General features: G+C 39.4%; 2 protein-coding genes across 2 annotated transcripts; both read left to right on the top strand.

Moving 5' to 3' along the window:
* Positions 1 to 56: 56 nt before the first annotated feature.
* Positions 57 to 25,545, top strand: DYDC2 (DPY30 domain containing 2). Its single transcript, XM_077124746.1, is given in 5 exon segments — positions 57 to 202; positions 3,019 to 3,075; positions 3,791 to 3,946; positions 24,542 to 24,690; positions 24,692 to 25,545. Coding segments are annotated over 3 exon segments (339 nt in total). The 5' UTR covers positions 57 to 202; positions 3,019 to 3,075; positions 3,791 to 3,799; the 3' UTR covers positions 24,735 to 25,545.
* LOC143654504 (EF-hand domain-containing family member B-like) lies at positions 11,186 to 22,084 on the top strand. Its single transcript, XM_077126475.1, is given in 3 exon segments — positions 11,186 to 11,203; positions 20,709 to 20,874; positions 20,877 to 22,084. Coding segments are annotated over 3 exon segments (1,341 nt in total). The 3' UTR covers positions 22,034 to 22,084.
* Positions 25,546 to 25,781: the final 236 nt, after the last annotated feature.

The raw sequence follows: 25,781 nt of genomic DNA, 5'->3' as shown, positions 1-25,781 counted from the left end.
GAACGAATTCACGCACGCGCCTTAGGTGCCGGAGGAGGCCGGGGGCAGAGAGGAAGGGGCGCGAGAGGGTGAGCCGAGAGCGCGCGCGAGGGCTAGGGGGCGCGCGGCAAGGAGGAGTGCGCGCGACGCAGGGTGAGCAGCGCGCCCTCGACTCAGGTGTCAGCCGAGGTGCCCGGCAAAAGAGGAGGGACCTGGCAGCTGGGTGAGCAAAACACGGGCGTGAGGGGAGGAGAGCGCGAGGGTGGGAGGGCCGCGGGGAAGCACTGGAGAGGGTGGAGAGCGCGTGGCCGAGAGGCGCGGATGCAAGCCGCGATGGCCAGAGGCTTAGAGGTAGGGAGGAAGAGGCGGCCAAGACAAGTGCCCAGGTAGCGAGCGGACCTTCACTGCCAGAGAAGAACGAGCGGCGGATTCGCCGGAGGGTCAGTGAAGTGCAAGGAGGTCCCGAGGTCCCCTGGGCCAGAGGTCATTGCAAACTCGATGGCTCAATGGCCTTAGGTCTCAGTACCTTTGCACTTCCCGGCCACCTCCGTTTGGCTCCTTTCACAAGCGGCTCAGGCAGAGGCAAATCCCGGCCCTCCTGGTCCTGCCCCTTGCCAGAAGGTACAAAGAGGACCGTGTGAGCAGACTCTAGGGGAGCACATTTTTTTGGCGCCTCCCTTTCCAGGCCTCACCCGGTGGCTGTCATTCTTCTGGCTCTACTGTTTTTGCAACAGTCTTAGTAACCGGAAGGTTATTGGGATCATGTTGAAAATGTGCAATGTTGAGCAGGTGCTTTTTCCTTATAGGGTTTGCCTCACCTAGGCAGGGAGGCCGCTGACCAATGACTGGGGAGTGGAGAGGCTTCTTAGAAATGCAGAACTAGTGATTCTGCCCTCTGGGAAGATTGTGCCTACAAATCACCTGGGGATCTTATTAAAGTATGGATTCTGAATCTGTAGGTCTGGGTGAAACTTGAACATCTGTATTTCAGTGAGTGATGCAGTTCTGCTGGTTCTCAGATGACACTTGGAGTAAACGAGGTGTAGGAGATTGTTCATCCAGGCGCCTTGGTCCAGGTGGGCCACAGACTGGCAGAGGGGGACACCAACCTGCCCTGTCTCCACCTTCCACATTACCAAAACTTAGTGGCTTAAAGCACACACATGTATTCTCTTCCAGAGCTGGAGGTCTGAAGGCCCAGGTGAATCTTACAGGGTAAAAACGAGGGGGTGGACAGGGCTTGGTTTTTAATGGGGGCTCTGTGGGAGAATCCATTTCCTTTGCCAGCTTCTGGCATTTCTTTCCTGCCCCCTCCTCCCCCAAATTCCTTGGCTCATAGCCAGATATTGCATAGCGTTTTTTCCCCTCTGCCTCCATATTTACATTTCCTTCTTCCTTCTGTCTGAAGGAAGGAAGGAATTTCTATTTCATTCCTCTTACCAGATCCTTGAAATTACATTGAGCCCACCTGGGTGATCCAGGGTTAGCTTCCCATCTCAAGGTCCCTAACATAATCATAACTGCAAAGTCCTTTTGCCTTATAAAGTAACATATTCACAAGTTTCAGGTATTAGTGTGTGCACATTGTTGGTGGGCTATTATTCAGTCTACCACACTGTATTTTTCTTAAGAAAAAAGACATTCTCTTCTTTATTCTTATTTCAGTGAACAAAAGTGGGAAATTTAACCTAGACGCAATTCTGTTATCTAATCTAAAATTCATATTCACATGTATCCAATTTTTTTTAAAAATGTCCTTTGTAGAATTCATTTTTTTGGTCCACATCCAATTCATGATCATGTGTTGTTATTCCTGTTTAGTCTCCTTTAAGCTGCAATGGCTCTTCATCTTTTTTTTGTCTTCATATTTTTAAGAGTGCAGCTCAGTTATAGACTGTTTCTCAATTTGGTTTTGTTTGGTGTTTCCTCCATTAAATTCTTCCATTTATGGGCAGGAATCCACCAAAATGTATTATGTACCTTTCAGGACATCACTTCAGGAGGGCTGTGATGCCAGTTTGTCCCTTTTTGGTGATATATAATTCAATACTTCGATCCCTGGGTTAAGGTTGTGTCGATCAGGTTTCACCACTATAAACTTTCTACATTTCCATTTGGAATTATTTCTTCATCTGAAAAGAGGAGCTTTAACACTATTGAAATAGCTTATTTCTTATCGAATATTCGCCGAGTTTTGGCACCCACTGAAATTCTGATTTGATTCATGTACACTGTGATGGTTATGAAATAGTGATTTTAACTCCATTATTCTTTCCACATTTATTAATTGGTGTTCTGCTTTAAGGAAGACCTTTCCCTTCTTCCCCATTCATTCATTCACTACTTATTCTCAAATGGATTCTTATTTTGTTCAGTGAGTTATAATCCATTGCCATTATTATTTATTTTAATGGTCAAATTCACCTAGATTTGACTGGTTAGAACTGCTTCCTGCTGGCTTCTGTGTTTCCAACCATTTTATTTTTAGCATGTTCTTACTATTTGGCACAGCAAAATATTTCAGACTCATTGGATCCTTCTTGCCCAAGCCTTGGAAATCAGCTATTTCTCCAAAGAGCCCAAATTCCTTTTAAGTAAGAAGATGATTTAAATACAAAAGCTGGGTACTAGGAGTGCTTATTGGTGCTAGTTTTTTGCTACTAGGCCCTTGCAGTGGAGAAAGTTAGGAAGTATATTTCTTTACTACATCCATATCTTTCCATCTTTAATCTGAAAAATGAACAACAAAACCAGCATTGACAGTTTTATACAAGACAAAAAAACACCTCCAAAAAACATTAGGACTGGATCTAAGCCTGTAATATTTACTGTGCTTTTTTGGAGTTAAAATATGTACATTTCAGGAATTTGAGTTAGGAACAGATTAGGAGCTAGGCCAGTTCTTGTCACAATCTCCCACTGTAATAGGTAATATTTATTAAATGCTACATGCCAAGCGCTGTGCTAAGTGCCTTTCATTTATTATCTCTTCTAATCCTCACAATTATGGGGTACATATTTATGTTATTTCTGTTATAGATAAGAAAACTGAGGCTCAGAGAGGCTGAGTGACTTGCTAGAGAGATCACACAGCTGGTAAGTGGCAGAACCGGAACTGGAATTTGGTCTGTTTGAATCTGCAGCCTGCATTCATACTGCTACCCTAACGTTACCATGCCATTCTGCTACTGGTGATCCTAAGAGATGATACAATTTGGGCTATACTGCCTCCAGCTCTAGGACTCTGATTAATAATAAATCCAGGGTCATCAACCCAATCTAAGCAATAGGAAGTGGAATATTGTGTTGTATACAAGCAGGATGCCTGTCCCCCAGTGGCGGTGGTGCTTGTTCATTTTCCCTCCTTTTCCTCCCCAAGGCTTCTTATGGGTTTCCTGTAAAATAAATAAATTTGTTTTATCTATTTCGTAAATAACCATGAGCGCCAACCTCACAATACCATAACTCGCTGGGTGCTCAGAGCCCCTCCCAGGGGATTTCCTGCATGGTCAGTTATGTCCTCCTTGCCAAGGGTAGACGTGTGGGAGTAAGTGGAGGCTTGCTGAATACTTAAGCACCAATCTAACCACCTGATGACCCCCAGGACCTATTTCTGGCTTAGGACAACTGGAGGATGTAAGAACAGTTGGCAATAATGTATTTGGGTTTTTTTTTTTTTGAGAGAGAGAGAATGAATTCAGAAATATCTCATATTTATCCTGAAATGAATCTGAATTGGTTAGAATATGTACATTTAAAAAAATCAGATTGGATGTCTAAAATAATATGACTCTGCCTTCATGTTTCCCAGACCCCCAGGATGGAAACTGACTACCTAAAGAGGTGCTTTGGAAATTGCCTAGCCCAGGCACTGGCTGAGGTGGCTAAGGTTCGGCCCAGCGACCCAATAGAGTACCTGGCTCACTGGCTTTATCATTATAGGAAAACCTCCAAGGCAAAAGAAGAGGTGTGTATATATACTGGGTCTTCATTGGGAGGGGCTTTCTAGCTTTCTCCAAAGTAATTCTGGAGCTGGCCTGGAGAGTTTCTTGGTTTATTCAACATGCAAAGATTGTTTGGGGCCTGTAATAGTTAAGTTTAGGTGTCAACCTGGCCAGGTGATGGTGCCAGTTGTCTGGTCAGGCAAGCACTGGCCTTACCACTACTGCAAGGATATTTCTTGACTGGTTAATAAGCCAGAAGTCTGTATTATTAAATCATCGGTAAGTGTTAAGGTAGGAAGGAGGAACTCAGCATGGAGTATACATAGACCACAACAGATGAGCACCAGGAAATCCACAAATCACCCAGCCACAACACAGAGCACATTGAGGCTCCTAGTAGCCTACCTTTTCCTCCATATTCAAATTTTTAAATATTCATCAATCTTAGTGACAATCCCCATCTATGGAAAAAGAAATTTTAAAAGGCAATTCATCTTGAATATTAGGAAATGCCTTTGGTGTTACTAGTTTAAAAACTCAGATTTTTAAAAAATCTAATACTTCACCTGGAACAAATGTATTTTCATACAAGTTCCTTTGAGCCCTTTTCAAAAATTACTCAGTATTTTTCAAAAACAAAATAATGGCTGTTGTTAGTATATACCTCAGGTATATTATAATATTTTATTATTTGCAATTTACTTATGCATCAGCCACAGACACCTCCTCTATTTTGCTATAATAGTGGACATAAAAACTTGTAATAATTGGAACAACTGTGGATACATCAGTCAGACAAGCATATCTTTTATCTCCCACAATTTTTGCTACAATCTCCTGAACAATGATTTCTGTCATTTTATGCATCCTGCACAAGGAACAATAATACCTGAATACAGAACTGACTTAGTGGCAATGTTAGACCTGATTTCTAATACCTTTTAAAATACTCACTATATCCTGTGCATTAAAATCTTTGGTGCAGTGTGTACAATTCACTAGCTTTGGTGTAAGCAATGTTAATATTATAAGGTTTCTGAAGTCCACTTTTTCAAAGGCGTGAAAATATAACAGGTTTATTTATAGTTATACTAAAATGCTCAGCCTTCCTTTAAACAAATAATAGGTTTATTTTGCAAGTCTGGACATTTTCTAAATAAATTAAATCAAAAGAAAGTTGCTTTTCACATTACTCTTTGACCATAGTTCTGAGGGAATTTTTCAGAAATGATTCATTTTTTGAACAGTAGTTGGAAGAGGTGAAGTCACTATGCGAAAGTTGTCATCAGCTTGATGCCCATTCTAACTCTTTTCCAATACCACATTTCACTATTAACAAACATATGTGTTATATATTTAGTTTTATGGTACCTATTCCAGTTTGCTAGCTGCCAGAATGCAATATACCAGAAATGGAATGGCTTTTAAAAATGGGAATTTAATAAATTGCTAGTTTACAGTTCTAAGGAAGAGAAAATGTCCCAATCAAAACAAGTCTATAGAAATGTTCAATCCAAGGCATCCAGAAAAAGATACCTTGGTTCAAGAAGGCCAATGAAATCTAGGGTCTCTCTCTCAAGTGAGAAGGCACATGGTGAACACGGTCAGGGTTACTCTCTCATCTGGAAAGGCACGTGTCAAACATGGTATCATCTGCTAGCTTTCTCTCCTGGCTTCCTGTTTCATGAAGCTCCCCGGGAGGCATTTCCTTCTTCATCTCCAAAGGTCGCTGGCTGGTGGACTCTGTTTCTCGAGGCTACGTTGTTCTGCTCTCTCAAAATCTCCCTTTCTCCAAAATTGTTTCCTCTTTTATAGGATTCCAGTAAACTAATCAAGACCCACGCAAATGGGTGGAGACACATCTCCAGGTAATCCAGTTTAACAATCACTCTTGATTGAGCCACATCTCCAGGGAGATAATCTGATTACAGATTCAAACATACAGGACTGAATAGGGATTAGAAGAAATGGCTGCCTTTACAAAATGGGATTAGGATTGAAACATGGCTTTTCTAGGGTGCATACATCATTTCAAACCAGCACTGTACCTTTATTAAAGAAAGCTTTGTTCGCAGCAGTGTTTTGAATTCTCCCTTTGTATGGCATTCAGGAGATTTTACACTCTATGGCAATATTCCTTAGTAGGATTTGGATGAGTTAAAGTATGCCATTTTTTACCAAGTGTGAGACAGAAGTAATTGTGAAGAAAGATGGAAAATGAGATACCATGATTCCTTTCCATAGCATGATTCCTTTCCATGTGCAAGTTCTCAATTTTAGGAAAAAATTTATATGTAAAGTCTGGTTATGGAAATTGATTCCTTTATTAGAAGGAAATATACAAAAGAGAACCAAACAGCGATTAAAAGCAAAGCACTAGAATTTATAGCTTACCTGGCAAAGCAAGAGCCAGGCTTTCAGGTGTGCATTGCTCTTTGAGAAAAGGTTGAGAGGGAAAAGAGGCAGGTGGATATTAAATAAGATGATACCCTTAATTCTGGTTTCTGATTGGCTCACAAGGTGATTGCATACATTTCCTTGTTATTTGTCTCATTCAGATATTTTTTTGTCCCTAAGATACGAAGCCTGATTTCAAACAGGCTCAGCATGGGTTGCATAAGATTTCAGCAGGCCTGCTGATTTAGTTGATGGGCTTAAGGCAATTAATTTTTCTTAATTTCTTAAAAGCATCTTTGCTTGCATGCACATTAGAAAGTCTTTGAATACTCCAGCTTGAAGATTATTGTTCTAGTGGATGTGTCAAAAGAGGAGCAGAAACAAAGTGCTATGTATAGTAGAGATCATTATAGGATAGAAGAGCTTCATAGAGGAGGTAGCATTTGAGTCAGACCTGGAAGAAAGCTGGAAAATGTTGTCCTTGTACCAGTTTCTCTTCATTTAAGCCAAGGCAGCTTTGAGTAAATAAACCATAGTTTTGTATCGAAACACGAAAGCAATTCCTTTTCTTTATACAGATGGGAACCGCTCAAATATTTTAGAAATACATTCTTATGGAATTAAAATAGATATTTACTCTTGTGAACTATTGATTGTACACTTTGTATGATTACATGGTTTGTGAATATATAGCATATATCAATAAAACTTTTTTTAAAAATAGATATTTATTGCATAGACAAACTCCTAACACTTTGAAATTGGAAGGATCTTTAGAGACCGAGGTCAAGTACTTCACAGACTTCACAGTGCCCCCAAAGGATCTACAGTGCTCTTCCAGGCAAAGGCAGGAGTGGGGGTGACCAGTAGAGCTTAAGTTCCAGGATTCCTGCTTCAGCCAGGGACTGCAATTACATGGATGTTACACTGCTTGATATTGTCTCATAATCACTGTGCCTCTTTCCTTTTTTTTCTCATTTTTTTCTCCCTCTGCTTCCAGTCAGATAATTTCTATTGATCTGTCATCAAATTTACTGTATTTTTTACAACATGCGATATTCTAGTTAGCCATTTGATGAATTTTTTTCATTTCAGATATTGTGCATTTAATTGTTTTAAAGTCCTTCTTTGCTAATTCCATCACCTTTGTCATTTTGGTGTCTGTTTCTATCGACTGCTTTTTCTCTAGAATATGGTTCACAAGCTTCTACTTCTTCACATGGACAATAATTGTTATTTGTATGCTAGACATTATAAATGATCGTTTGTAGGGAGTCTAGATTGTATCCTTTTCCTTTAAAAGACTGAGCTTTGTTTTCTAGGTGTTAAATTTTTAGTGGATCATCTTGATCCTATAAGTTTTGGTTTTATGCTTCGTCCTGGTTTGAATCTGGTGGACCCCAGAAAAGTGTCCTTTAGTCTTCATTCAATGTTGCTGGCTGGGAGCTTTTTGATTGTTCCCATGGAGACGTGACTCACCCGATTGTGGGTATTAACTTCTGATTAGAGGGAGATATAGTTCCAGTCAAGGCCCATTCCTTTAAAAGAGGAAATATTTGGAGAGAGTCCTATTTTCGAGCCACAAAAATGTTGAAAGCCAGAACCCACTCGTGGGAGACCTTTGAAGATGAATACCTCTCCAGGGGAGCTTCATGACATAAGAAGCCTGGAGAGAAAACTGGCAGACATCACCCTTTTCACCATGTGCCTTTCCATTTGAGAAAGAAACCCTGAACTTCCTTGGCCTTTCTTAAGTGAAAGTAATCTCTTGTTAGTGCCTTATTTGGACATTTTTATAGACTTGCTTTAATTGGGACATTTTCTCGGCCTTAGAACTGTGAACTAGAAATTTATTAAATCCCTCTTTTAAAGCCATTCCATTTCTGATATATCACATTCCGGCAGCTGGCAAACTAGAACATGCTTTGTTTGAGCCAGTCGATTTCAGTTTTGTTCTTAGTCTTAGGCATGGCATGTATTCCAAAATATGGATTCACTTCTAATGCATGGCCTTTCTGTAGTCTAATTGAATGCTTGAGGTGCTCCCACAGTTCCCACGTTAGCATAGCTAATTATCAATTTGTGTGTTTGTTGCACATGCATATTTTTATGTAGTTGATACCAGAAATTGTGTGGTTTGTAGTTTTCTTTTTCATTCATGTAATAGAATATTTTGCAGTCATTTAAATTTTCAATTATGAAGGAAATATAGCATCAAGCATAATTAATGTGAAGGATTTAACTGTTAATTCTAAGCATTTGCTTTTTCTGCCTTGATTAAGATCATCGTGATGCGTCTCCTTCTATGTATTCATGTAATGAATTACATTAATAAATTTTCTTATGTTGGTCTATCCTGTGAAATAAATAACTTTTACCAACATATCTGATTCAAATTTACTTCTTTTATCCTTTGAAACACTCCTGTATTTATCTTTCTATTTGAGCAATTTCTCCAGGAGTGTTTTCAATGTGGGTTTTTAATATGGCACTCCATCTAAGGCCTTGTATGCATTAGAATGTGTGTTTTTTTTGCCTTAGTAACCTTTATTATTGTTTAAATAAGCTTGACCAAAACTAATTATTTTTTTTAAAACACACAGTTCAAAATCAAGGCAGTGTAATTGGCAAGATTACTTGAGCTCCTTTAATTTTACAAGTTTAATGGTTTCATAGCCAAATATATTCCAGGGTAGAGTATGGTATTCAATATTATTACTGATTGTTTTTTGTATATAGTTTTTGTTAATGCAAGAGGAAGGCATTGGCCCTGTTCTTTAAAAAAAAAATTAATGTAATTTTACTGATATATATTCACATACCATGTAATCATACAAAGTGTACAATCAGTGGTTCACAATATCATCTTATAACTGTGCATTTATCATCACAATTGACTTCTTTTCTTTTTTTTGTGAAAAATAGCATTTATACAAAACAATAAATTTCAAAGCATACCACAAAACTATTAGTTGTAGAACAGATTTCAGAGTTTATATGGGTTACAATTCCACAATTTTAGGTTTTTACTACTAGCTACTCCAAGTCACTGGAGACTAAAAGAAATATCAATATAATAATTCAGCAGTCATACTCCTTTGTTAAACTCTACCTTCTCTGTATAACTCTACCATCATCTTTGATCTTTCTTCCACTCTTTAGGGGTATTGGAACTATGCTCATTCTAACTTTTTCATGTTGGAAGGGACTGTCAATAATATGGGATGGGGGATGGAACTAACAGATGTTCTGGTAAGGCTGGCCCCTCTGCATTTCAGGATTTAACTAGTCCAGGGACCCATCTGGAGGTTGTACGTTTCTGGAAAGTAACCCTAGTGCATGGAACCTTTGTAGAATTTTATATATTGCCCCAGGTGTTATTTAGCATTGGCAGGAATGGCTTTGGTTGGGGTTTGACAAGTAATGATAGGTAGCAATGTCTAACTTAAGCTTGCATAAGAGTGACCTCCAGAGTAGCCTCTTGACTCTGTTTGAACTCTCTCAGCCACTAATATCTTATTTGTTACACTTCTTTTCCCCTTTTGGTCAGTGTAGCATTGTCGATCCCATGGTGCCAGGCCCAGACTCCTCCCTGGGAGTCATCTTCCTTCCATGCCTCAGGGAAACTGAATGTCATGTGTCACTTAGAGGGGAGTGCAATGATTTTACTTGCACAATTGAGCTTAGAGAAAGGCCACATCTGAGTAACAAAAGAAGTCCTTGAGACATAACTCTTAGGCATACCTATAGGTAGGCTAAGCTTCTCCATTATATGAGTAAGCTTCACAAGAACAAGCCTCAAGATCAAGGGCTTGGCCTAGTGATTTGGGTTTCTCTAATGTTTGACACAGTATCAGGGTTTTCACCAGTGGTAAAGTTTAATAGTTTCATATTTTTTCTCCCTCCCTCAAGAGACTTTGCCAATACTTTTTGATTATCTGCTTAATATACTCTGGGATTCATTCAGACATTACATTAAGCTATACAGAATTAAAGGCCCTCATTCTTGTCCTGGTCTTCCTATGTTTGGATTGTTTAAATTATCTATCCAGACAAGTTGAGTTAGATTATGTGCTACAGGAAATTTAGGTTCTGGACAAGATAAACTTTCTTCCTTTGGTCTAATAAAGTAGGTAAAGTTCTAAAATGCAATGTCTTCCTTACCCCTGTATTCTGAATTGCCTTAATCCCAACCTTATCTATAAAAAACAAGTTATACATATATAACACAGCCCCTCAAAATCTAGAAATAACAGTTAACTGCTCTGGAAAATGTGACTACTGTAAGTGCTTATGATCTAGGCCCCAATTTTCCTATAAGTAATTTCTAAATGAGACCATATGTTGTAGTTAGATTCAGGTGTCAACTTGGCTAGGTGAAGGTGCCTTGTTCTATTGCTGTGGATATGAGCCAGTGGCATGTGAACTTATCTGTTCCTGATTACATCTGCAGTTGACTAGGAGGCATACCTGCTGCAATGAATGATGTTTGATTTAATTGGCTGGTGCTTAGATGAGAGAGCTCAATGTAGCACAGCCAGAGAAGCTCAGCATACCTCATCTCAGCACTCGCAGCTCAGCTCAGGCCTTTGGAGATGCAGAAAGGAATCACCCCAGGGAAAGCTGCTGGAACCCAGAGGCCTGGGGAGAAGGCCAGCAGAGATCACCCTGTGTCTTCCCACATAAGAAAGAACCTCAGTTGAAAGTTAGTTGCCTTTCCTCTGAAGAACTATACTTTAATTAAATAAATCCCCTTTTATTGAAAGCCAATCTGTCTTTGGTGTGTTGCATTCTGGCAGCTAGCAAACTAGAACAGATTTGGTACCAGAGAAGTGGGGTGCTCCTGCAGTTTGCAAATACCGGTCATGTGGGACCAGTTTTTTGTATGGATAAGGGGAATATTTTGGAGGAACTGTAAAGAGAATGATGGAGAAGTCCTGGAGTGCTTGAAGAGACTGTTGATGTAAATGAAACTACTGCCAATCTGGACAAAGGGGGACACAAAAGGGACAAATTGGAGTCTGCAGAGTGAAAACCATGGAAGCTTGGGTCTGAAGCCAAGAAACCTTGGCCAGGAGAGTGGACGCACCCATACATATGGAGAGAGTGAGTCTCCCACCACATTGCAATGGAAGAGTTGTGCCGCCTCAGACCTTGGAAAAGGTACAGCACGCTCTTTGGGGACTGGGGAGAGCCTGGCTGCCACCACATGGAGGGGTTGAGCATGTGCCCCTGAAATAGCAGAGAGCCCTGATGCTTGGAGAGGGTGAAGCCAAGGAAAAGATGGTCTTCTCAGTGTTCCCTGAGGTTGATTTGGAAAGAGGTGGGCCACTGCATAGGCCCTGGAAAGGGTGGGACTGCCACTTTCTAAACCTGAAGGATAAATGACTTTCAGACTTTGAAATCCACTGGTGTTTGCCCTGCAGATTTTCAGAACTGTTTGGGTCTTGTGACTCCTGCGTTCCTTCCAATTTCTCCCTATGGAAAGGAAAACCTGTATCCTGTGTTTTCCTTTTTGGACCAGATAACTTGGTTTGAGATTCATAGGTCCACAGCTGGAAGAGAATTTTTAGCACTTTAATATTGTTTAAGCTAATGTATGCAATTGCCAAGTTGACTAAGGGTGGACATGTGGTAGTTAGATTCAGCAGTCAACTTGGCTGGGTGAAGGCCTAGTTCTGTTGCTGTGCACATGAGCCAATGGTACGTGAACCTATCTGTTCCTGATTACATTTGCAGTCGGCTAGGAGGCGTGTCTACTGCAATGAATGATGTTTGATTTAACTGGCTGGTGCTTAAATGAGAGAGCTCAACATAGCACAGCTCAAACAGCTCAACATACCTCATCTCAGCACTCACAGCTCAGCCCAGGCCTTTGGAGATACAGAAAGGAATCACCCTGGTGAAGGTTTTTGGAACCTAAAGGCTTGGGGAGAAGGCCAGCAGAGATTGCCCTGTGCCTTCCCACATAAGAAAGAACCTCAGTTGAAAGTTAGTTGCCTTTCCTCTGAAGAACTATACGTTAACTAAATAAAATCCCCTTTTATTGGGACAACATGGTGGCTTAGTAAGGTACGCACATCTTAGTTCCTCCTCCAGAGCAACTACTAGGTGACCAGAAACAGTGCAGAACAGCTGCCGGGGCTACGGCAGGGACTGGACACACAGCGTACCCCAGTCTGGACTGGCTGGACCGTTTGCGAGACTCCGCTGCGGTGAGCTCCCCGAGCGGCATGCACTTCCCCGGGCCGCGGCGGCTGGCGGCCGGCGACACTCCCTCCCTCCTTCCCAGACCAGCTGAGAGTCTCGGAGAGGCAAGTTTCCCAAGCTGCGGGGGCTGGCGCCCCTCTTTCGCGGGCGGCTTCCTGGACCAGCTACGAGTCTCGGATCAGCAGGCTCCCCAAGCCGTGGCAGCCAGTGACTGGCGCCCCTCCCCCACAGGCGGCTTCCCGGAGGGAGAGGAGGGAGTTTCCAACAGTGGCAGGGACTGGGTCCAACCAAACACCAATAGTGGCATTAATAAAGGAGCCACAACATCTTTGGCTGGTGGGACACGCAGACAGACAAGTGCCACATACTGGAAAGGATAAAAAAAACAGAGCCCAGACTCTTCACAGGAAAATCTTTCAACCTGCTGGGTCTCACACTCAGGGAAATCTGATTAAATGTCCAGACGCCAGCAAAAAATAACAAATCACACCAGGAAAATTGAAGATATGGCCCAGTCAAAGGAACAAACCAATAGTTCAAATACAGGAGCTGAGACAACTAATTCTGAATATACGAACAGAAATGGAAAACCTCTTCAAAAACCAAATCAATAAATTGAGGGAGGACATGAAGAAGGCAGGGGATGAACAAAAAGAAGAAATGGAAAGTCTGAAAAAACAAATCACAGAACTTATGGGAATGAAAGATACAGTAGAAGAGATGAAAAAACAATGGAAACCTACAATGCTAGATTTCAAGAGACAGAGGTTAGAATTAGTGAACTGGAGGATGGAACATCTAAAATCCAAAAAGAAACAGAAACTCTAGGGAAAAGAATGGAAAAATTTGAGTGGGGGCTCAGGGAATTGAATGATAATATGAAGCGCACAAATATACATGTTGTGGGTGTCCCGGAAGGAGAAGAGAAGGGAAAAGGAGGAGAAAAACTAATGGAAGAAATTATCACTGAAAATTTCCCAACTCTTATGAAAGACCTAAAATTACAGATCCAAGAAGTACAGCGCACCCCAAAGAGATTAGACCCAAATAGGCGTTCTCCAAGACACTTACTAGTTAGAATGTCAGAGGTCAAAGAGAAAGAGAGGATCTTGAAAGCAGCAAGAGAAAAACAATCCATCACATACAAGGGAAACCCGATAAGACTATGTGTAGATTTCTCAGCAGAAACCATGGAGGCAAGAAGACAGTGGGATAATATATTTAAATTACTAAAAGAGAAAAACTGCCAACCAAGAATTCTATATCCAGCAAAATTGTCCTTCAAAAATGAGGGAGAAATTAAAACATTTTGAGACAAAAAGTCACTGAGAGAATTTGTGACCAAGAGACCAGCTCTGCAAGAAATACTAAAGGGAGCATTAGAGACAGATACGAAAAGACAGAAGAGAGAGGTGTGGAGAAGAGTGTAGAAAGAAATAAAATTACATATGATATATATAATACAAAAGGCAAAATGGTAGAGGAAAGTATTACCCAAACAGTAATAACACTAAATGTTAATGGACTGAATTCCCCAATCAAAAGACATAGACTGGCAGAATGGATTAAAAAACAGGATCCTTCTATATGCTGTCTACAGGAAACACATCTTAGACCCAAAGATAAACATAGGTTGAAAGTGAAAGGTTGGGAAAAGATATTTCATGAAAATAACAACCAGAAAAGAGCAGGAGTAGCTATGCTAATATCCAACGAATTAGACTTCAAATGTAAAACAGTTAAAAGAGACAAAGAAGGATACTATATACTAATAAAAGGAACAATTAAACAAGAAAACATAACAATCATAAATATTTACACACCGAATCAGAATGCTCCAAAATACGTGAAGAATACACTGCAATCACTGAAAAGGGAAATAGACACATCCACCATAATAGTTGGAGACTTCAATTCACCACTCTCATCAATGGACAGAACATCTAGACAGAGAATCAATAAAGAAACAGAGAATTTGAATATTACAATAAATGAGCTAGACTTAACAGACATTTATAGGACATTACACCCCACAACAGCAGGATACACCTTTTTCTCAAGTGCTCATGGATCATTCTCAAAGATAGACCATATGCTGGGTCACAAAGCAAGTCTCAACAAATTTAAAAAGATTGAAATCATACACAACACTTTCTCAGATCATAAAGGAATGAAGTTGGAAATCAATAATAGGCAGGGTGCCAGAAAATTCACAAATACGTGGAGGCTCAACAACACACTCTTAAACAACGAGTGGGTCAAGGAAGAAATTACAAGAGAAATTAGTAAATATCTCGATGCGAATGAAAATGAAAACACAACATATCAAAACCTATGGGACGCAGCAAAGGCAGTGCTAAGAGGGAAATTTATTGCCCTAAATGCCTATATCAAAAAAGAAGAAAGGGCAAAAATCCGGGAATTAACTGTCCACTTGGAAGAACTGGAGAAAGAAGAGCAAAGTAACCCCAAAGCAAGCAAAAGGAAAGAAATAACAAAGATTAGAGCAGAAATAAATGAAATTGAGAACATGAAAACAACAGAGAAAAATCAATAAGACCAGACGTTGGTTCTATGAGAAAATCAACAAGATTGATGGGCCCTTAGCAAGACTGACAAAAAGAAGAAGAGAGAGGATGCAAATAAATAGGATCAGAAATGGAAGAGGAGACATAACCACTGACCTCACAGAAATAAAGGAGGTAATAACAGGATACTATGAACAACTTTATGCTAATAAATGCAACAATGTAGATAAAATGGACAAGTTCCTAGAAAGGCATGAACAACCAACTTTGACTCAAGAAGAAATAGAGGACCTCAACAAACCAATCACAAGTAAAGAAATTGAATCAGTCATTCAAAAGCTTCCTAAAAAGAAAAGTCCAGGACCAGACGGCTTCACATGTGAATTCTACCAAACATTTCAGAAAGAATTAGTACCAACCCTGCTCAAACTCTTCAAAAAAATTGAAGTGGAGGGAAAGCTACCTAATTCCTTCTATGAAGCCAACATCACCCTCATACCAAAACCAGGCAAAGATATTACAACAAAAGAAAACTACAGACCAATCTCTCTAGTGAATATAGATGCAAAAATCCTCAACAAAATTCTAGCAAATCGAATCCAGCAACACATTAAAAGAATTATACATCATAACCAAGTAGGATTCATCCTGGGTATGCAAGGATGGTTCAACATAAGAAAATCAATTAATGTAATACACCATATCAACAAATCAAAGCAGAAAAATCACATGATCATCTCAATTGATGCAGAGAAGGCATTTGACAAGATTCAACATCCTTTCGTGTTGAAAACACTTTAAAGGATAGGAATACAAGGGAACATCCTTAAAATGATAGAGGGAATATATGAAAAATCCACAGCTAATATCATCCTCAATGGGGAAAAATTGAAAACTTTCCCCCTAAGATCAGGAACAAGACAAGGATGTTCATTATCACCACTGTTATTCAACACCGTGTTGGAGGTTCTAGCCAGAGCAATTAGACAAGAAAAAGTATACAAGGCATCAAAATTGGAAAGGAAGAAGTAAAACTATCACTGTTTGCAGATGTATGATACTATACGTCGAAACCCCTGAAAAATCCACAGAAAACTACTAGAGCTAATAAATGAGTACGGCAAAGTAGCAGGTTACAAGATCAACATTCAAAAATCGGTAGTGTTTCTATACACTAGTAATGAACAAGCAGAGGGGGAAATCAAGAAACGAATTCCATTTACAATTGCAACTAAAAGAATAAAATACTTAGGAATAAATTTAACTAAAGAGACAAAAGACCTATACAAAGGAAACTACAAAAAACTGTTAAAAGAAATCACAGAAGACCTAAACAGATGGAAGGGCATACTGTGTTCATGGATTGGAAGACTAAATATAGTTAAGATGTCAAATCTACCTAAATTGATTTACAGATTCAACGCAATACCAATCAAAATCCCAAAAACTTATTTTTCAGAAATAGAAAAACCAATGAGCAAATTTATCTGGAAGGGCAGGGTGCCCCGAATTGCTAAAAGTATCTTGAGGAAAAAAAACGAAGCTGGAGGTCTCACGCTGCCTGACTTTAAGGCATATTATGAAGCCACAGTGTTCAAAACAGCATGGTACTGGCATAAAGATAGATATATTGACCAATGGAATCGAATAGAGTGCTCAGATATAGACCCTCTCATCTATGGACATTTGATCTTTGATAAGGCAGTCAAGCCAACTCACCTGGGACAGAACAGTCTCTTCAATAAATGGTGCCTAGAGAACTGGATATCCATATGCAAAAGAATGAAAGAAGACCCATATCTCACACCTTATACAAAAGTTAACTCAAAATGGATCAAAGATCTAAACATTAGGTCTAAGACCATAAAACAGTTAGAGGAAAATGTAGGGAGATATCTTATGAAACTTAAAATTGGAGGCAGTTTTATGGACCTTAAACCTAAAGCAAGAGCACTGAAGAAGGAAATGAATAAATGGGAACTCCTCAAAATTAAACACTTTTGTGCATCAAAGAACTTCATCAAGAAAGTAGAAAGACAGCCTACACAGTGGGAGACAATATTTGGAAACGACATATCAGATAAAGGTCTAGTATCCAGAATTTATAAAGAGATTGTTCAACTCAACAACAAAAAGACAGCCAACCCAATTACAAAATGGGAAAAAGACTTGAACAGACACCTACCAGAAGAGGAAATACAAATGGCCAAAAGGCACATGAAGAGATGCTCAATGTCCCTGGCCATTAGAGAAATGCCAATCAAAACCACAATGAGATATCATCTCACACCCACCAGAATGGCCATTATCAACAAAACAGAAAATGACAAGTGCTGGAGAGGATACGGAGAAAGAGGCACACTTATCCACTGCTGGTGGGAATGTCAAATGGTGCAACCACTGTGGAAGGCAGTTTGGTGGTTCCTCAAAAAGCTGAATATAGAATTGCCATACGACCCAGCAATACCATTGCTAGGTATCTACTCAGAGGACTTAAGGGCAAAGACACAAACGGACATTTGCACACCAATGTTTATAGTAGCATTATTTACAATTGCAAAGAGATGGAAACAGCCAAAATGTCCATCAACAGACGAGTGGCTAAACAAACTGTGGTATATACATACGATGGAATATTATGCAGCTTTAAGACAGAATAAACTTATGAAGTATGTAATAACATGGATGGACCTAGAGAACATTATGCTGAGTGAGACTAGCCAAAAACTAAAGGACAAATACTGTATGGTCCCACTGATGTGAACTGACATTAGAGAATAAACTTGGAATATGTCATTGGTAACAGAGACCATCAGGAGATAGAAATAGGGTAAGATAATGGGTAATTGGAACTGAAGGGATACAGACTGTGCAACAAGACTGGATACAAAAACTCAGAAATGGACAGCACAATACTACCTAATTGTAATGTAATTATGTTAAAACACTGAATGAAGCTGCATCTGAGCTATAGTTTTTTTTTTCCTCTCTATTATCGTTTTATTTCTTTTTCTGTTTTTGTCTTTCTATTTCTTTTTCTAAATCAATGCAAATGTACTAAGAAATGATGAATATGCATCTATGTGATGATAGTAAGAATTACTGATTGTATATGTAGAATGGAATGATTTCTAAATGTTGTGTTAGTTAATTTTTTTAATTAATAAAAAAAATCCCCTTTTATTGAAAGCTAGTCTGTCTCTAGTGTGTTGCATTCTAGCAGCTAGCAAACTAGAACACCATACAATATTTGTTCTTTTGTTTCTGGCTTATTTTGCCTCACCAAATGTCCCACAGGTTCATTCACAATGTTGCCTGGCTCACAACTTTGTTCCTTTTTGTAGCAGCACAATATTCATCATTTGCCAATCTACTTCTCAGTCAGTGCATCCTTCAGCCACCTCCATCCACTGGTCATCATATATAATGTCCAACCTCAACAGTCCATTAACACTTTCAATCTTAGATAATTTCATTGTTCCGAAGAGAAACACATGTTCACCAAATAGGAAATCCAAGCCTCCACTTAACTCTTGTCCCCCACCATCAACATTATTTACCCCTGGTATTGCTGTGGTGCTATTGATGTTTTGTATACATTAGAATATTTTTTGTACCTCATATCAAAATGATGATTTAGCTGAATATAAAGTTCTAAGTTCAAATTTCTTTGTATCTATATTTTCAAAATATTACTTGACTTTGTTAAGATAAGTGAGCATGTTAAATTTTTAATGACTATCACCAAAAGAATTAAAATAGAATATGTAGTTTTCAAATGAGTAAAGGAGAAATGAAGAAAATGCAATCAATGCAATAGTAGTTAGGAAATGGGAAAAAAAGAGAGAAGCGTAGAAAAAGCAAGATGAATAGATAAGCAAAGTATAATGATAGAAATAAATCCAAGTATGTTGGTGTTGATACTAAATGAAAATGGACTAAATGAACTAAATGCACGCTAAGATGCAGGCTATCATAGCGGATTTTTTAAATCCTATTGTATGCTTGAAGATACATGTAATATATTATCATGGAAAATCTGAAACTAAATTAGCCAAAAGACCATTATTTTGCCATATATTAATTTCAGGCAAAATGGAATTTATAGCAAAAAGCATTATTAGGCAGAAATATTTTTATGTAGTAAATTAGGTCATAGACCTCAAAAATTAATGAAAGCTTAACTAAGCCATGGAACTTATATTATCTTAAAGACATTATGGAAAATTGCAGCAAGAGATGTGTACATGTGTGTATACATGCATGTACATACACACATACATGAAGATTTCATCATAGCATTGCTTATACCAAAATTTTTAAACTATCCAAATGTTCAAGTTTGCAAGTTGCAGGAACATGATATACCAGAAATCGAACAACTTTTAAAAAGGAGAATTTATTAAGTTACAAATTTATGGGTCTAAGTCTGTGAAAATGCCCAGATTAAAGCAAGGCTATAGAAATGTCCAATCTCTCAGATATAGACCCTCTCATCTATGGACATTTGATCTTTGATAAGGCAGTCAAGCCAACTCACCTGGGACAGAACAGTCTCTTCAATAAATGGTGCCTAGAGAACTGGATATCCATATGTAAAAGAATGAAAGAAGACCCATATCTCACACCTTATACAAAAGTTAACTCAAAATGGATCAAAGATCTAAACATTAGGTCTAAGACCATAAATCAGTTAGAGGAAAATGTAGGGAGATATCTTATGAATCTTACAACTGGAGGCGGTTTTATGGACCTTAAACCTAAAGCAAGAGCACTGAAGAAAGAAATAAATAAATGGTAGCTCCTCAAAATTAAACACTTTTGTGCATCAAAGAACTTCATCAAGAAAGTAGAAAGACAGCCTACACAGTGGGAGACAATATTTGGAAACGACATATCAGATAAAGGTCTAGTATCCAGAATTTATAAAGAGATTGTTCAACTCAACAACAAAAAGACAGCCAACCCAATTACAAAATGGGAAAAAGACTTGAACAGACACCTACCAGAAGAGGAAATACAAATGGCCAAGAGGCACATGAAGAGATGCTCAATGTCCCTGGCCATTAGAGAAATGCAAATCAAAACCACAATGAGATATCATCTCACACCCACCAGAATGGCCATTATCAACAAAACAGAAAATGACAAGTGCTGGAGAGGATGCGGAGAAAGAGGCACACTTATCCACTGTTGGTGGGAATGTCAAATGGTGCAACCACTGTGGAAGGCAGTTTGGCGGTTCCTCAAAAAGCTGAATATAGAATTGCCATACGACCCAGCAATACCATTGCTAGGTATCTACTCAAAGGACTTAAGGGCAAAGACACAAATGGACATTTGCACACCAATGTTTATAGCAGCGTTATTTACAATTGCAAAGAGATAGAAACAGCCAAAATGTCCATCAACAGAAGAATGGCTAAACAAACTGTGGTATATACATACGATGGAATATTATGCAGCTTTAAGACAAGATAAACTTATGAAGCATGTAATAACATGGATGGACCTAGAGAATATTATGCTGAGTGAGTCTAGCCAAAAACTAAAGGACAAATACTGTATGGTCCCACTGATGTGAATGGACATTCGAGAATAAACTTGAAATATGTCATTGGTAACAGAGTTCAGCAGGAGTTAGAAACAGGAATTCTCTGCTAGAGATGTGGTGAATCCACCAAAATCCTATACAGAAGTGTTTAAAGAAGGAAAAGAAGGGCACGATCTGCATATTGTTTCTCACAATGATTATGATGTGGGGGAGGCAAAGAACAGAAAGTATAACCCATCAAGTTTCCATAGATTTAACTTGTATGAGTGCCTACACCACATTTTAATGATGGTCGAAGTATGGCAAAAACTTTATATTGGCTCCATGAACTGCAAATGAAAAGAGGAGCTAAGATTGTATCCAAGAGAGTCGATGATTTCCAAAAGAAATTTCAACATACACTCGGAAGAGTTTTAGATCCCATTGCAGAAACAATGAATGTTCCCCCAGACCACACATTTGGAGCTTGTCTTCACCCTGAGGAGTATGGGGCTGGTGATCTTATTCATAAGAGACTTCCAGGTGAATTTCTTCAAGGCAAGGATAGACAGCGAGCCATGATTGCAGCAGTTCGACATCACTTGAAGAAAGTTAACTACCAAAATTTTGACACATTGCTGACAGTCTTCAGACACTATGATAAGAAGGGAGATGGGGCAATTGATAAGACTGAGCTGCGGGCAGCCTGTGACCAGGTCAATCTGCATTTAGACGAAAAGCTCCTGGACCAGCCATTTGACTACTGTGATGTGGATAAAGATGGCCTGATTAACTACCTAGAATTTGCAAATTTTCTTAACTGGAAAGACAAAATGCCTGTTAAAGATTATGAAGAGAGGGTCATTATTAAAGGTAGCAAACCAGATTGTACATGCCCTGCTGAGGCTAATGTTCAAGAATCAGAGACAACTCTCCTGATAAAGCCTGAAGATATCGTCTTAAAAGAACCAGGGAGTTCAGAAAAGGTACCTCGGACCCTTCTGAGACCAAGCGATAAAGTTTCTGATCATTATAAGACAACTTCTTCTGAGATCAATGCAGTAGTAGGAGCCATTCCTTCTGTTTGTTATCCTATCTATGGGGTTCCAACTGTTCGGTCTGATATTCCTGACCCCCGGATTCGTCGTATCAGTGACAGGACTAATTATGGCGAAGAGGGCAATGCTTACTCATTACTGCATCCTACCATCTTCAGCCAGAAAGGAGTATTTGAAAGAGACTTCTTCAAGACCAGATCAAAGGAAGAGATTGCGCAGATATTATGTAACATTGGTGTCAAGCTTTCTGATGAAGAATTTGAAAATGTATGGAATCTTGCATCTAAAAAACATCACTGTGGAGAAGTTTGTATAGAGAACATCAGAAATGTTCTAGATGAGCTACAGCACGCCGACCGGATCAGGTGTAAAACACTTATGTGATATTTTTGGAGCCCATTCAGTTAAACAAAAGAATTGTTAAATCTGCATACTTAATGCTCAATTAAAATATTCAAGTCTAGAAAAAAAAAAAGAGTTTCTGACTTCTTAGTAGGGAGAATACTTCCCCTCCCTGGACCTCAGTTTCCCCATGTGCACTGTGATTGCTTCCAAGAGTCTTCTGAGATGCCATCTCTATTTCTGAATCTCTGCAAATAAGAATCAAATAATGGGAATAGCCCAGATTAGGCTGGGGCTGGGTTTTACGTATATTACCTATTTTAGAAATCCCTATCTAACTTGGGGATTGTAGGTGAAATTTCCTGGTTCAGAGAGGTTGGGTACCAGCTGTGGGCCACACAAGAAGATCATGGGGTTGATCAGAACCATGAGCAGATACTTTCCAGGAGCTCAACCAGGACAAGGAAGCTGCGTTCCATTAGGAAAAGCTTGGACTGCAAATTAGAACAAGAAAGCAGCAAAGAGCATTCCTCCTGGATTAGAAAAAGATGTTCCTAAATGATAAGGGAAAGCATTGGAGATAAGGGGGACTTATCTCCTGGGCTGGTGCAAGAGAAACTTTTCTGAAAGATAATTTGACAATTATATGTCAAAACCCTTAAATACCTGCATACCCTTTGACTCTGTAAATCTCCTAGGAATTTCTCCTAAGTAGTCAAAGTAAAACTTGAAAAAAATGTTGCGGTGGGGGGGGGGGGGATTCGCACCTAAATATTCCACTTCAGGGGATGAAATACTATATATACCATCTTTAAAAAGATGTTCTATAGAAGGATTTCTAATGCTATGGAAAGATGTTTACAATTCACTTAAGGAGAGGAGAGTGACCCAAGTTATAAAATTGTGGCTACTAGATTATTGTTTTGTAAGGAAAAAAATATATGAATAAAAAACTGAGAAAATGCAAAAAAAAAAAAAAAAAAAGTCCAATCTAAGGCATCCAAGGAAAGATACTGTGGTTCAAGAAGGCTGATGACATTCAGCATTGCTCTCTCAGCTGGAAAGGCACGTGGTGAACATGGTGAGGTCTGCTAGCTTTCACTTCAGACGCCTTGTTTCATGAAGCTCCCCCACGGGTGTTTTCCCTCTTTATCTCTAAAGGTCTCTGACTGCATGGGCTCTGTGGTTCTCGTGGCTCTCAGGCGCTCTCCAAAATGTTTCTTCTTTTAAAGGATTCCAGTAAAGTAATCAAGACCCACCTGGAATAGGTGGAGTCACATCTCCAGCTAAACAAAGGTTAACAACCATAATTGGATGTGTCACATCGCTGTAGAGATAAGCTAATCAAGTCTCCAGCCTACAGTACTGAATAGGGATTAAAAGAAACAGCTGCCTCCACAAGATGGATCAGGATTAAAAACATGGCTTTTCTAAGGTACATAATCCTTTCAAACCGCACATCAAATGACTACAAAACGAAATTGAAAAGTTATGTATACTATGTGGCTTTCCAAATAATGACGTAACCAAATTTATTGGTCTGGAAATATGTGCAATGACACACTGTTGAGTGGGAGAAAAATTTTAAAACCTTCTCACTCAATATAATCCCGTGTATATAAATATACATAACAGGAATAAAGTGCAATAGATGAATCTACTAATGGCTCACATGCTCTAGAATAGGGACTGGCTATATTAGAATACATTGAAGTTTGTTAAAAATACACATTTTTGGGCGGGCCACGGTGGCTCAGCAGGCAAGAATGCTTACCTGCCATGCCAGAGGACCCGGGTTTGATTCCCGGTGCCTGCCCATGTAAAAAGAAAAAAAAAAAAACTTCATTCCTTGGGCGGGCCACGGTGGCTCAGCAGGTAAGAGTGCTTGCCTGCCATGCCCGAGGACCCGGGTTCGATTCCTGGTGCCTGCCCATGTATAAAAAAAAAAAATACACATTTTTGGTTTTCAGCCCAGATCTATTGTATTCATAGCTCTGGAAAGTACTAGTAATATGTATGTTTTTTCAAACTCCCTAGGTAATTCTTTTGCAGTTTGATTTGTGAACTACTGCTAGTAGTTCCAAATGAGGAAATGATCAAATGTGGTGTCCTATTTGCTATAAGGAATGAAAGAGACAGAAAAAGCATCCATCCAAGAAATCTTAATTGACTACATGAACAGAGTGCTGTGATAGGGGACCCAAAGTAATTTACAAACAAGCATATAGTTCACCTTACACTTGTGAAACAGGGGAAACAGAACTAGCTCTTGAAATCCCAGTACCAATTTAACATTGGGTACTAAAGAAATGGGACAAACAAGCAATGCTGTTGATTCAGAGGCAATGAGTTAGCATGGGCTGAGGCAGTCCAGAAGAGGAGAATTTTAATTGAATCAGTGGACACATTTGGGTGGAATGGCAGAGATGAACCAGAATTTTCTAATTTTTTCCAAATAACAGAGAAAACTAATACTATGTTCTTGCCATACCTGAGGTCATTTTAGTCTCTGCTGATAAAATTTTTTTGTTTGTTTTGTTTTCTATTTAGGCATCAATTTCTGAAGCGATTTCCACAAAGAAGACCATATTTGTGCAGGAGAATAGTAAACCCTTTGAGAAGGAGGTCTTGAAGCAGGAACCCCTGCCAGGTACTTCCAAAATGATGCCAAGAATGCCTCAACAGATTCCTCCTTTGGAGTGAGACTGACCAGAACATCGAAAGTCCACAAGATATAAAGTAAAAGGAATAAAGTTGCTCACGGAATGTCTCCTGGTTCTACATCTCCTTCTTAGAATATCAGAAGCTGGATAATTCCAGTGATACGACCTTCAAAGTTGCAAGCCAAGAAGAGGGCCAGCTAGAAGAGCTCTTACTTGAAGATGACAATTATGTAACTGATATCAAGACTTGTGGGACTGTGGGAGGAGACATCTGCAAGGACCCTCCAGCCCAAGTCCCTTTCTGGTAGCCATCAAAAACCCTTAATCATGTGTAAATTTGAACTAGTTCTTGGATAAAATCAATTCAGAAGAAGGATTTAAAATATGTCAACTCTGTCCTTCAGATCAAAGCTCTGGATGTTATCCTTGGCTCCACTCTTTTTCTGTCACCCTAGAATTGGTCTGTTAACTTTCCACTTAAAACACAGTCAAAATTCCACCACTTCTCACCCACTTCACTGGCAGTACCCTGGCCAGAGCCACAGTACCTTTTGCCTTAGACTATTACAATCACCAGTTAACTGGCCTCCCTTCCTCGGACCTTGCCCTTCAATAGTCTATTCTCAACATGCCAGCCAAGGTTATCTGGGTAAAGCATAGCTCAGAGCATGTCTAAGGAGTGGCATCATATGTTAGTTGCAGAAACATCCAAAGTCCTTCCTATGACCTACAAGAATCTCTGTGATCTGATTCCCCATGACCTTTCTACTCTCCACAACATTTCCTCCATGCCAACCACACTAACCTTTTGTGCTTTGAAATGTCAGGAACAGTCTGATCACAGAACTTTTGCTTTCTCTTCTCTCTGCTTCGAATGTTTAAACTCTTTCACTTCCCTCCTCTTCCCCTGATTTCTGCAGAATTTCTCTTCCTTCAGGTCTTCACTCAAAAGTCGCCTTCCCATTGAGGCATTTTCTGGCCATCCTATCTGTAGTTCTCCACCATCACCCACAACATATTCCTCCTTGTTTCCTGCCAGTCTCTCTCAGGAAAGTGTGAGCTCCATAAGAACAAAAACTATTTTGTTGACTTTTATATACCCAGCAGTGCCCAGAACACGGGATGCC

The sequence above is a fragment of the Tamandua tetradactyla genome, chromosome 13 (assembly GCF_023851605.1).
Source record: "Tamandua tetradactyla isolate mTamTet1 chromosome 13, mTamTet1.pri, whole genome shotgun sequence".
NCBI classification, from domain to species: Eukaryota; Metazoa; Chordata; class Mammalia; order Pilosa; family Myrmecophagidae; genus Tamandua; species Tamandua tetradactyla.
The sequence above is the reverse complement of the archived record's forward strand: the minus strand, read 5'-3'. Positions and strand labels throughout refer to the sequence as shown.